Raw genomic sequence first — 13,350 nt, 5'->3', positions numbered from 1 at the left:
CCTCTTCCCTTTCTAGCCAATAAAATCCCAGAAGATCCCCCTTTGCCCAGCATTTTCCTACCATAACTTAGGTACTCATCTCCACAGTCATCATCTCAACATCTTGTATCCCAAATCGTCAGAATAAAACACTTCTTTAAAACTGGCATAGGTATAAAAACCTGACTGTAGAGTCATCAGCAACATGTGAAAGAACATAGGCTCAGTCAGTGTGTGCTCTGCTCCCAGAATCCTGCTGTGTACTTGCCCTCTACTGATTTCTATTTGAGAAGGAAGGCCTGTCCCTCTCCCCAGCCTACCTACCTTCAGGGCTGCCATTGATTTAGCCTCAGATCAAACTCAGCTTCAAACATCAATGGAACTAGGACTTCTTGTAGGGTGAAAGACAGAGATGCTATAGGTTGACAACATGGAAGTCAGTAACCCTGATTTTCACACTAAAGGTGCTTTATCAGGGTATATTAATTTTAGCTGATCATCAAAAGTCCTATTAAAAAAGAGTTTAATAACAGAAAATCTCTTGAACAAAGTGGGGTAAATATGATAATAAACAACAATATATCAATTATTCCTTTGAAGCATAAAACACCTCCGAACCAAGTCCCAGCTTAAAAGTTTTTATTCTCAGTGTCAACTGAATTACCTAATTTTTTAACACTATTTTAATGCTATAAAATATAGCTTAAAAGAACTGCAGCCTGTTCTCTGAGATCTTTTGTGTTAATGTACATGTACTTGCTAACACTTTTTTTAATCTGTTCATAGTTTAAGTACCTGAAGAACTTATTATTAGTACATGGGGCCTGGAACTACAATCGAGTAGCTAAATGCATCTTATACTGCTTCTACAAGAACATTGTCCTATACATTATTGAGGTAATTGCATGTGAAATATTAAACTGTGTGAATTCTCTCTATCAACATAGATAAAAAAATGTTTGAGTGGTGTGTATGAGAGTGGCGTAATGGGCTAACTTTTCAAAATAAATTCTTTATCCTTTGATGGAGCTGTGCATTTTTCTTGGCTATTTAAGCATGTCTTAAGTGCTAGGGATCATCAGCTCTTCTCAATCAGCAGCAATTAATGTGAGGGAAAATATCACCTTCCTCATCTTCAACATAGTCATCCCCTTTGCTTGAAATTTTAGAAGATATTTTGACACAGGTGTACTTTCTGCACATCTAACATCACAAAGGGAGATACTCATTTATTAAAAAAAATTAATATTGAATAAACCGTAGTTATAACCAAAGTATTGTGGAACTTTAAAGGGTTAAAATCATTTATTCTTTATAGTTTTTATTTTTGTGATTTGTGCAATTATATGATAGACCCACTGTTTAATCATAACACTTCAGGCTCACCTAGTGTATCAATTTGATCATATATGTAACTTATAAATCCAAAGTTTACAACCTAGAGAAATGTGGCAATATGCTCAGCTTAGACCTTGACACAGAGTTTCACACTTACGACTGGTTCCTGAATGACAGTTTCTTTGTTTGAGTTATTGGCACAGAAGCTTCATATACATTAGATATGTTTCCTGATTCATGCCAAAAAAAATCTATATTGATATTAGTTGTGCTATAAGACCATAAGAATAGCCATACTGTATCAAACCAATGGTCCATCTAACCCAGTATCCTGTTTCCAACAGTGGCCATGACCTAGCAGAAACCCAAATAATAGCAACATTCCATGCTACCAATCCCAGAGCAAGCAGTGGCTTCCCTATCCAGCTTGTTTTTGCAAGAGAAAGACGCCCATATTTCGACCCAATCGGGAGATGGGCGTCTGTCTCCCGTGGGCGAACAAATCGGTATAATCGAAAGCCGATTTTGGTCATCTTCAACTGCACTCCGTCGCAGGAACAGACAAAGTTGACGGGGCCTGTTGGAGGCGTGGCGAAGGCGGGACTGGGGCATGGTTATTGGCCAAGGAGAGATGGGCGTCTTTAGCTGATAATTGAAACAAGAAGGGAGTTTTGAACAAGAATTTGGTCCGCTTTATTTGGACCCTTTTTTTCAGGTCCAAGTCCCAAAAAAGTGCCCCAACTGACCAGATGACCACCGGAGGGAATCGGGGATCACCTCCCTTGACTCCCCCAGTGGTCACTAACCCCACTTTACAAACTTTTTTTCCCAGCCTGTATGCCAGCCTCAAATGCCGTACCCACTTCCATGACAGCAGAATGTGTTCTATCCTCTGACAGCCTTTCCCTGGTTCTGATGTGGGTCTTGGGTGAGTGTGGTACCTTTTCTGTTAAGGGCACTCAGAGTCACATCAGCAATGCATTGTGGTGGTTGTAGGGTATTGGGCTCCGTGACTCCACTAGCTTGTGTTAAATGCTCACGATGTTGGTAGTTGGTAGGCTCTACTCCCATGGTGCTTTTCCCTCTGCTTACTGGGTCAGAGTGTGCCCTGTTTTGTTTCCGGTAGTCCATGAGGTAGTGGCCATTTGTGTAAGACACTTTTAGATCCCTTTCATGTGTTAGCCATGTTACAGCACTTAGTTCTTACCTTGAATGTTGCTGAAAGAGGGCATTGTACACCATTCTGCCAGCTCGGACCTACTGCTAATCTCAGTACAGCAAGACTCGTTGCCAGTGGGGCACAACCTCTGATCTGCAGTTAACTGTGAGTAAAGGTGCTTATTCAAATAAAGGACGTTTTCAGTGAGATTAGTCTTCAGGTGTCAACTGCTGTGCCAAGGTTATACACCAGCAACAAGTCCTGTCCCTGGAGCACTTTTAATGAGTACTGCAGTGCACTTCAGGCAGGCAGACCCAGGCCCATTCCCCCCACCCTTAACACTTGTGGTGGTAAATGGGAGGCCTCTAAAACCCACTGTACCTACATGTAGTTGCCCCCTTCACCCCTAAGAGCTATGGTAGTGTTGTATATTTGTCCCTCCCATGACCAAATGGCTTGGTTTGGGACGTTTCTGAGCTGGGCGTTTTTAGTTCCCATTATCGCTAAAAAAAAAAAAAACGCCCATCTCAGAAGGGACCAAATCCATGGCATTTGGTCCATCCAAACCGTATTTTCGAAACGAAAGATGGACGCCCATCTTTTTCGATAATACGGTCTGTCCCGCCTCTTCACATACCCATTTTCGAGCATAGACGCCCATGGAGATGGGCGTTCGCGTTCGATTATGCCCCTACACATCTGTCTCAATAGCAGACTATGGACTTTTCTTCCAGGAACTTGTCCAAACATTTTTTAAATTTATTTATAGTTTTAAATTTACTTCAAGGTAGTACACTTGATACAGAAAGCATTATTTAAAAATAAGTCAAAAGAAATACATTCACTATATCATAAAGTATTCAAATTGCTCAAGTCCACATTATTCTAGATCCAAGAGTTCAAATAAGGAGGTTTTCAAATAAAAAATTCAAAATTATTAAAGTTAGGACAGCAGTGATTTATAACCTATTGTGTTCCCTCAGTTCTCTTTGAGGCTATGAACGCTGTTAATTGCAAGGGTTCCAGGAAAACATATTTAACAGTATTGTATTTCACAATACATTTTTAAAACTCAGATATGCTAACTGCTGTTACCACATCCTCTGGCAAAGAGTTCCAGAGCTTAACTATTCTTTGAGTGAAAAAATATTTAATCCTATTTGTTTTGAAAGTAGCCAGTTATGGGGCATTTAACTGGGCAGGTGCCAATCCTGGCTGGTTAAATGCTTTTGAATATCAGGAAGTATGAGTTTAGCAGGCATGCAAATGACAAAAATAACACAGAATGCTTTAATGCATCCAGTGTCCCCTAGTCTTTGTACTTTTTGAAAGAGTAAAAAATCAAATTACTTCTACTCATTCTACACCACTCAGGATTTTGTAGAACTCGAACAAATCTCTCCTGAGCCATCTCTTTTTCAAGCTGAAGAGCCCTAACCTCTTTAGCCTTTCCACATATGAAAGGAGTTCCATCCCTTTTAACATTTTGGTCGCTCTTCTTTGAATCTCTTCTAATTCCACTATATCTTTTTTGAGATACAGCGACCAAAACTTAATGCAGCACTCAAGGTGAGGTTGCACCATGGAGTGATACAGAGGTATAGTTTTCTTGGTTTTATTTACTACTAGTAAAAAGGCCCGTTTCTGACACAAATGAAACGGGCGCTAGCAGGTTTTCCTCGGAGTGTGTATGTTTGAGAGTGTGTGTGAGAGAGAGAGAGAGAGAGTGAATGTGTGAGGTGCGTGTGTGTGACAGAGTGAGAGTGGGTGCAAGTGTGTTTGTGAGAGAGAGTGTGTGTGAGAGTATGTGTGTGATACACAGACTCTCTGTGAGATCGAGAGAGTGTTTGAGAGTGACTGTGTGACACATAGAGAGTGAATGTGATATAGTGTTAGACATAGAGTGTGTGAGAGACAGTGTATGAGAGAGAGAGACACTGACTGTGAGAGAGAGAGTGTGTGTGACAGAGATACCACCTCCCCTCCTGCTCTGGTCTCAGGATCCTCCCTCTCCCCCTCCTCCTCCTCCCCTCTGGTCTCAGGACCCTCTCCCTCCCTCCCCCCTCTCAGGACCCCTCACCTTCACTGGTCTCAGGACCCCCTCCCCCTCTCTGGTCTCAGGACCCCCTCCCAATGTCTCCCCTCTTTTTTCTGCATCCTTCCATCCAGTGTCTCCTTTTTTTTTTCCATACCCTTCCATCCAGCCTCTTCCCTCTTTCTCTCCCCATCCACCCTCTCTCCTGATCCTTCCATCTAATGTCTCTCTCCCCCTCCTTCTATCCAGTGTCTCTCTATCTCTCTACTCTTTTCTGTTCAGTGTCCCTTCTCTCTCCACATCCTTCCTGCCTCTCCCCTTTCTCTCTGCATTCATTCATCCACCTCCCCCTTTTTCACCCCATCCTTCCAATCCTTCCATCTGTTTTCCCTCTTTCTTTCCCCATCCTTCCATCCGTCTACCCCCCTCTCCCATCTCGTGTCTCTCTCTCTATACCCTTCTTTCCCTCCAGGCCCGCCCACCACAGACCTGCCAAGTCTCCCGCGAAACACGCGGCACCAGCTCCCATTTCCAGCCACTGCTGCTTCTACTGTTGAGCAGCAGCAGCCACTTCAAAAACAAAAACAGCTGTTTTTAAAAAGCAAGCACAGCACCGCAGGCAGCCTTCAGGCATTGGCTGTCTGCTCTGCAGCCGCTCCTCTCGCCTCTTACGTCACTGCCCCTGGAGGACGATCCCGGAGGAGTGCAGCGACGTGAGAGGCGATAGGAGCGGTTGCAGAGCCGACAGCCAATGCCCGATGGCTGCCTGCGGTGCCACGCTTGCTTTTTAAAATCAGCTGTTTTTGTAGCTGTCGCTGCTGCTCAACAGGAAAAGCAGCAGTGGCCGGAAATGGGAGCTGGCGCTGTTTCGTGGGAGACTTGGCAGGTCTGTTTGGGTGGGCGGGCCTGGAGGGAAAGTGGCTAGGCCTGGGCGGCGACCTCGTGGGGGGGGGGGGGGTGGAGGGGGGAGCAGTGACTGCGGCGACCTCGTGGGGAGTGGAGGGGGGAGCAGCGGCGACCTTGAGGGGGGGTGGAGGGGTGAGCAGCGGTGACGACTTTGGGGGAGGGGCGTGGTGGCAGGGGCGGGGCCTCATGCTGCTGTCGTGCGGTTGGTCAGTGCTGCGTGTGACATCAGCCTGGCTTAGGAGCCTAGCAGACCAATTCAGCCACAAACACAGGCAGCAAGACAGAACGTTGGAGGTGAGAATTATTATATAGGATAATATTACATTCCATTGCATATATCCACTTAAATCAACCAGGGAATCAAAAAATGTTACATCATTTTAAACAACCTAGATATTTGCCAAATAAATAATACTTCAGAGCCTTCCTGAACATTAAATATGGATAAATTGACAGAAGCAGGTATAATATTCCAGGTCTTACAAGATTGATATGCAAACAAGCTATCATGAAAATGCTTAAGGTATACATCTAACTGAAGGGAAAGCAAGCCTCAACAAAGAACTGAAACGGGCCATTACCCTACTAGAAGGAAAGGATAACATCTGAGCACGAGAAACAGGGCTGCAACCTGTAATATTATAAACCAAACAAGCCACCTTAAAATCCACCAGAGCTCTCAACCCATAGGAGCCAACTTTTCAAAATGATTAGGGGTGCTGAATGAATGCAACCCAATATTCTCCCGCCACTTGCCACCACCAAAAAAGAAATAGTCTTAGACTACATTCATCTTTCTTTTGTTTTGGTTTTTTTTAATATATTTTATTGCAACAGTCAGATAAAACAATAACAGAGCAATACCAAGTCGAAAATGATTGGTGTGCAAAATGAGTCTACTGTCTAAGTAGTTACAGGGTACAAGTGTAAAAACTTGCACCATAGCATTTCTTATCATCAGCCTAAGTTCAAAACAAGACATTTCTCTCATATTGACAAACCATAGCTGCAGATAGTGGTGGTGAATCTTTTGCCACCCAATAGGACAAAATCAATTTCTTGATGAGCAAAAGAGCATTATAAAGGAAGTGGCACTGCAAGGCCAAAATGCCCTGCTCCACCAAGTATTCCTGAATACCCAAATGTAAAGAGCCGTAGTCCCACTCTGGGTAGCTCTGGACAACTCATGCCATCACCAACACTCTTGTCAAACCTGAAACAATATGTTATCAAAATCTCAGAACCTAACAAACAGATCCCTATTCAGACACGTGGCCTTGCAGTCACACATGCAGAACAGAGGTAGTTCCTCTTCAAATTCGTCAAAAATTAACCTGAAATCTTAAGAAGCTGGACTCTACATGCAGCACAATACCAGAAAGAAACACATTGCTCTTGTAGAAAGTCTCTTGCTGGTCCAGGCGGTGGAGCCCTGCCCCCCCACCAGCTAAGAGCTCCTGTTCTTCCTTTTTTCTTTCTTCAGCAGGCTTTTTTCCTACAGCTCACTAGAGCCAGGGCTGTTTAAACACAGGTTAATTTACAGCCGGGCCTTTCTCACACCTCTCCCTAGAGCCAGGCTGTTTAAACACAGTCTCAAAATATAGCCAGGCTTTGCAAACACAGTCCCCAAAATGTAGCCAGGCTTTTCAAACACCTTCTCCAAAATGTAGCCAGGCTTTTCAAACACAGTCTCCAAAATGTAGCCAGGCTTTTCAAACACAGGCCCAAAGTATAGCCAGGCTTTGCAAACACAGTCCCCAAAATGTAGCCAGGCTTTGCAAACACAGGCCCAAAGTATAGCCAGGCTTTGCAAACACAGTCCCCAAAATGTAGCCAGGCTTTTCAAACGCCTTCTCCAAAATGTAGCCAGGCTTTTCAAACACAGTCTCCAAAATGTAGCCAGGCTTTTCAAACACAGTCTCCAAAATGTAGCCAGGCTTTTCAAACACAGTCTCCAAAATGTAGCCAGGCTTTTCAAACCCAGTCTCAAACACAGGCCCAAAATATAGCCAGGCTTCTCAAACACAGGCCCAAAATATAGCCAGGCTTCTCAAACACAGGCCCAAAATATAGCCAGGCTTCTCAAACACAGGCCCAAAATATAGCCAGGCTTCTCAAACACAGTCTCAAAATGTAGCCAGGCTTTTCAAACACAGGCCCAAAATATAGCCAGGCTTCTCAAACCCAGTCTCAAAATGTAGCCAGGCTTTTCAAACACAGGCCCAAAATATAGCCAGGCTTTTCAAACCCAGTCTCAAACACAGGCCCAAAATATAGCCAGGCTTCTCAAACACAGTCTCAAAATATAGCCCGGCTTTGCAAACACAGTCTCAAAATATAGCCCGGCTTTGCAAACACAGTCTCAAAATATAGCCCGGCTTTGCAAACACAGTCTCAATGGCAGCACTGCTTTTTCAAATACAACCCTACTTGCAGTGAGGCTCCTTTAAACCCAGTCCCAATTGTAGTAAGGTTCTTTTACCCACAGTCTCCATTGCAGCAATGCTCTTTTAAACACAGTCCCCATTGAAGCAATGCTTTTCCAAACACAGCCCTAATTGCAGTAAGGCTCTTTCAACACAGTCCCAATTGCAGCACTGCTTTTCCAAATACAGCCCTACTTGCAGTAAGGCTCTTTTAAACACAGTCCCAATTGCATTCAGGCTTTGTGCGGGGTCAAAGCCTCGGGTCCCACCCTCTTGGTCAGCCTTATTCTCCTGACCTCCTCCCGCTTGACCCGGGCAGCCCACTATACCTCCTGCTCTGACTGAGTCAGAGCCAACAGTTCCATGGGTTCCTCTGGTACATCCTGTGGTTCTCCTTGTTCCATCTCCTCTGGCTCATCTCCCCCTGTCTCCTCAGGAGCCCAGTCCATTTTCTCCTCTCCCCACCCCTCTTGCAGCTGATTCCCTTTTCCTCATTAACCGGGCTCTGGGGCTTTTCTTTCCCCGCCCACTTATTCCACCACCTTTTCCACCAAGGTGGAGCCTCAGCTTTCTCCCTTTTTGGTTGGCCCCCTTCTGGAGCTTCTGGGATGTGCACCCTATTTCTCCTCTTTACTAGGTGCTCTCCTGGGGCTTTCTGGGACTTGTAGTTTTCTACCCTTATGTCCCTCTTCGGCAGGATCGGCCCCTCCCCAGTATCTTCTTTCCTTTTTTGGTAGCTGGGGTTCCTCCCCAGCCTATTTCTTCCTGCATGCTCCTTACCATACTCCTTACATACCCCCCCCCCCTTAAGCTCACACTCCCCTTCCTTTTTTCTTCTTCCTCTGGGTCGTCTCCTACCCGGGATAGGGCATCCACATTCCCCAAACACTTCCCAGGACGATGCTCCACTGTGTACTGGAAGGGTTGCAAGGCTAAGTACCAACGCATCAGCCTTCCGTTGTTGTTTTTCATTAAGTTAAGCCACTTCAGCGGAGCATGATCCGTCACCAGCTTGAAGGCTCTCCCTTCTAGATAGACTGTACATTCCTGCACCGCCCATCTTATGGCTAAACATTCCCTCTCTATGGTAGAGTAATGGATCTCATGAGGTAGGAGTTTTCGGCTTAGATACAGAACTGGGTGCTCCGCCCCTTCATGTTCTTGAGACAGCACCGCCCCTAGCCCCCTACCCGAAGCATCGGTTTGCAGGATAAAGGTTTATTGAAATCTACGGCCCTTAACACGGGTTCCTGGCACAGGGCATTCTGCATCTGCTCTAGGGCCCGCAACTCCTCCTCCCCCCATCTCAGCTGATCGGGATTCTTACCCTTCAACATATCGGTTAAGGGGGTAGCAATTTCAGAAAAGTGGGGGATGAATCGCCTGTAATACCCCACCATACCCAGGAAGCTCCGCAATTGTTTTTTTCGGTTGGGTCTGGGAAATTCTTGGATGCTTTTAACTTTGTTCAACAAAGGACGCACCTCTCCCCGGCCTACGTTATAGCCCAAGTACTTGACCCTATATTGGGCAAAACAACATTTCTTAGGGTTAAGGGTAAGCCCAGCCTCCCGGAAAGCTTGCAGCACTGCCCCTACCCGCTTTAAATGGGTGTTCCAGTCCTCACTGTGGATGACCACATCATCCATATACGCTGCCGCATAGGTCTGATGTGGTCTGAGTACTTGGTCCAGCAAGCGCTGGCAGCTGGCGGCTGCTGAATTGAGGCCGAAAGGCAGCCTTTTAAATTGGTATAAGCCCATGGGAGTACTAAAAGCGGTCTTCGCTTGGGCCTCGTGAGACAGGGGGATTTGCCAGTACCCTTTTGTTAAATCTAGAGTAGTCAGATACTGGGCAGCCCCCAACCTGTCCACTAGCTCCTCTATATATGGCATAGGATAAGCATCCGTTTGGAAGATTGTATTAAGCTGCCGGAAATCAATACAAAATCTCCACTCCCCTTCAGGTTTAGGTACTAACACTACCGGGCTGGACCAAGGACTATGGGACTCCTCAATTACCCCAAAGTCTAACATTTCCTGTACTTGGGTAATGACCTCCCTCCTTTTCATCGGGGAGAGTCTATAGGGTTTTTGCCTTACTATCATACCCGGCTTGGTTACTATATCATGCTCTACTAAATGGGTACTCCCCGGACAGGCTGTCAACACATCCTTAAAGCTCTCTAAGAGCCTTCCTATTTCCTTCCTTTTTTCCTGGGGTAACTGGGGGTTAACTCCGGGCTCCCCATGCTTAAAAATCTCCCTTATCTGAGGCCCTAATTCCTCGCCCCCCTTTTCTTCCTCACAGGTTTGATACCCTACCCTAGCTACCCAAGGTTTCATTAGATTAACGTGAAATGTTTGTACCCTACCCCTCTCATTCGCCACCTCATAGGTGAGGGGACCGAGTCTCCTCCTTACGACCCAGGGTCCTTTCCACCGGGAGGAGAACCTATGGGGATCCTCGGAGATTAAGATCAAGACCCTGTCCCCTGGGGAAAATTCCCTCTCCCGGGTCCCTTTGTCATAATGTCCCTTTTGTTGTTCTTGGCTATGTTCTAGGCGGTCTTGGGCATATTCTTGTATTCTATCTAACCTGCCTCTTAGATCCTGTAAATACTCCACCACCGTTTGATCGGTTGTTTCGGGGGGCACCCAGTGCTCCTGTACTATATCTAGCATCCCCCTGGGTCGCCTTCCAAACATTAATTCAAAAGGAGAAACTCCTAAGGAGTCTTGCTTCTTCTCCCGGTAGGCATACAACACGAATGGTAAAAGCTGGTCCTACCCGGTCCTGTCCGCCCCTAGGGCTTTCTTGAGCATACCCTTTAAGGTCCGATTAAAGCGCTCCACCATCCCATTGGTTTGGGGATGGTAAGCCGCCGTGCGTATATGTTTTATTCCAAAGGCCTCCCATACCTGCCTCAATGTTTGGGACATAAAATTGGACCCCCGGTCCGTCAACACTTCTTGGGGAAAACCTACCTCGCAAAAAATTTTTATGAGCTCCCTAGCGATATTCCTCGCCGAAATATTCCTCAAGGGCAGTGCCCATGGATATCGGGTGGCCATATCCATCACCACTAGCACGTAGAGAAACCCTCTCTGTGACCTTGTCACCGGTCCCACGATATCCATGGCCATTCTCCTTCCAGGTTGTTCTACCCTCGGCAGCGGCATTAAAGGGGCTTTTGGAGGGAACCTGTCAGATACCTTTGACAGTTGGGACAGGATTTACAGTACTTTTCTACCTCCCCATAAATCCCGGGCCAATAAAATCTGGCCAATATTTGGTTTAGGGTAGCTTGGGAGCCCTTATGCCCCCCCAGGGGATGATCATGGGCCAGCTTTACCACCGGAGAACGGAAAGCCCGGGGAACTACTAGCTGTTTCCCGCCCCCCGAGTTTTCCCAGCTAGGCACCTTCCTATACAATATATTCCCTTCCACCATGAACCCGGGGCCTGCCTGATCTTCCCCCTGTTGAGCTCTTTCCCACGCATTCTCCAGAGTAGGGTCATTGGCCTGCTCTCGGTGAAATTGTGGAAACTGTTCCCTCAATTCCGCTGGGGCCACCGGCAAGTAACTTTCCCTCTGTACCCTCTGAAGAGCCTCCCTTCTATCCTTCTGTTCCTTTTTTTTACCGGCTTTCCCTTTTCTTTCTCTGCCCGGATCTCCCAGGACCTCGCCCTGAAAAGGAAAAATACCCCCTAAGTCTTCCCCTCCCCCCTCTGCCTCACGGTTAGACTGAGCCCTGGTAGTAACCAACACTTTTCTTTCTCCCATACATTCCATAAACTGGGGCCAATCCCTTCCTAAGATCATCTCATGAGGTAATCTGGGCAGAATAGCCACCGCCAACTTTATGTCCCCCAGGGGTCCCTGTAAGTTGACCCTGTGGAGAGCATAAGGCGTCTTAGCCCCATGAATACATTGTATGGACACTTTCCCTTCATAGATCTCCCTCCCCGGGGGTCTCCTCCTCCGTATTTGTTCCCAGAGCCCTCTAGAGATCATGGACTGATCTGCGCCTGAGTCCAACATTGCCGTAATGGGCACCCCCTCCACCTTAACCTGAGTAAGGTACCGGGGCCTACCCCCTTTTTCCACCCGAGAGATCCATCCCTCCCTCCACTGGCAATCCTTTTTTAAATGTCCCGGCTTCCCACATTTGAAGCATACCCGATTCCCAAAAGGGCCAGCCTTTTTACTGGGCCCGGCAACTACTTCGGTCCTCTTACTCCCCACCGGGGGCTCTGGCTTGCTGAGGGAAACTTTGGGAGGAACCTCTTTCTCCACCACCCGAGTTTTCCCTCCCTCCAGCCCTGGGGTTCCCCACTGCTGGGCCTCTAGGTAGCACTCCAACCCCGCAGTCACCCCCTCCACCGTTTTACACCCCCTCTTTATTAATTCAGCCCTAATTCCTTCGGGCAGACCCTGAAGGAATTGCTCCACCACCAGCTCCTGCAATACCTCTTGCAGGCTGTGTTGCTCGGGCTCTAGCCATTTTTTCACTAAATCCATTAGTTTATTTGCTACGGCTTTAGGGGGGGTCCCCTTTTCCCACTTTGTGGCTCTAAACTTACGTCTGTAAGCTTGGGTACTGAGGCCATATCTATCCTTAATAGCTTCTTTCAGTCTGTCATAATTGGCAGCATCTACTGGGGATAAATCCCTAAAGGCTGCCAAAGCCTCCCCGGACAAAGAGGGCACTAACCTCACAGCCCATTGCTCTCTGGGCCACCCCGCCGCCCCAGCCACCCTCTCAAAGGCCGTCAGAAAATCGTCCACATTGTCTTGTTCTGACAACTTCCCCCAGTTAAGTGTATGTAGTGATACTGGTCCTACCGCTCCTCCTCCACCGATCCTCTGTCCATTAGTTCCGGCTCCCTCCTCACGGGGAGCGGCAGCCCCGCTCTGAAAAAACTCCTGTAGCATGTGCAGTACGGGTTGCTGTTGATCCCGGGCGGCGGTTAGGGAGTCCTCGACTATTTTGGCTGTCAGCTCCTGTTGTTTTTGAAACTGCAGAGTCATCCATCCGAAGATCTCCTTGGGATCCATCTCCACCCACCGGCAGCCGCACCTGGGGAAGAAACAACAGAAAACCACCTCCAAGTGCGATTACCCCTTTTGGATGTTGAAAGTCTTATTTTTTTCTTTAATCCCCCCAAGTTAGGCCCGCTTACCGGAACCCAAGATGGGTCTGCGCCTTTCTCAGCGTTGGCCCTCACGAGGGCTTCTCCTTCCGTCCGGTCACCGTCTCACCTCCAGCGACAGGTCCTGCAGAAATATCCCACCACTGCCACCACTTGTAGAAAGTCTCTTGCTGGTCCAGGCGGTGGAGCCCTGCCCCCCCACCAGCTAAGAGCTCCTGTTCTTCCTTTTTTCTTTCTTCAGTAGGCTTTTTTCCTACAGCTCACTAGAGCCAGGGCTGTTTAAACACAGGTTAATTTACAGCCGGGCCTTTCACACACCTCTCCCTAGAGCCAGGCTGTTTAAACACAGT

General features: G+C 47.1%; 1 protein-coding gene across 1 annotated transcript in view; it reads left to right on the top strand.

The window, feature by feature from the left end:
• Positions 1-13,350, top strand: part of ATP8A1 (ATPase phospholipid transporting 8A1) — a 649,985-nt gene that overhangs the window by 513,002 nt on the left and 123,633 nt on the right. Inside the window, 1 exon segment of the mRNA XM_030191344.1 lies at positions 766-876. Coding sequence (XP_030047204.1) covers positions 766-876 — 111 coding nt within the window.

This window comes from Microcaecilia unicolor, chromosome 2, assembly GCF_901765095.1.
Source record: "Microcaecilia unicolor chromosome 2, aMicUni1.1, whole genome shotgun sequence".
NCBI lineage: Eukaryota > Metazoa > Chordata > Amphibia > Gymnophiona > Siphonopidae > Microcaecilia > Microcaecilia unicolor.
This window is presented reverse-complemented; position numbering and strand designations above follow the sequence as displayed.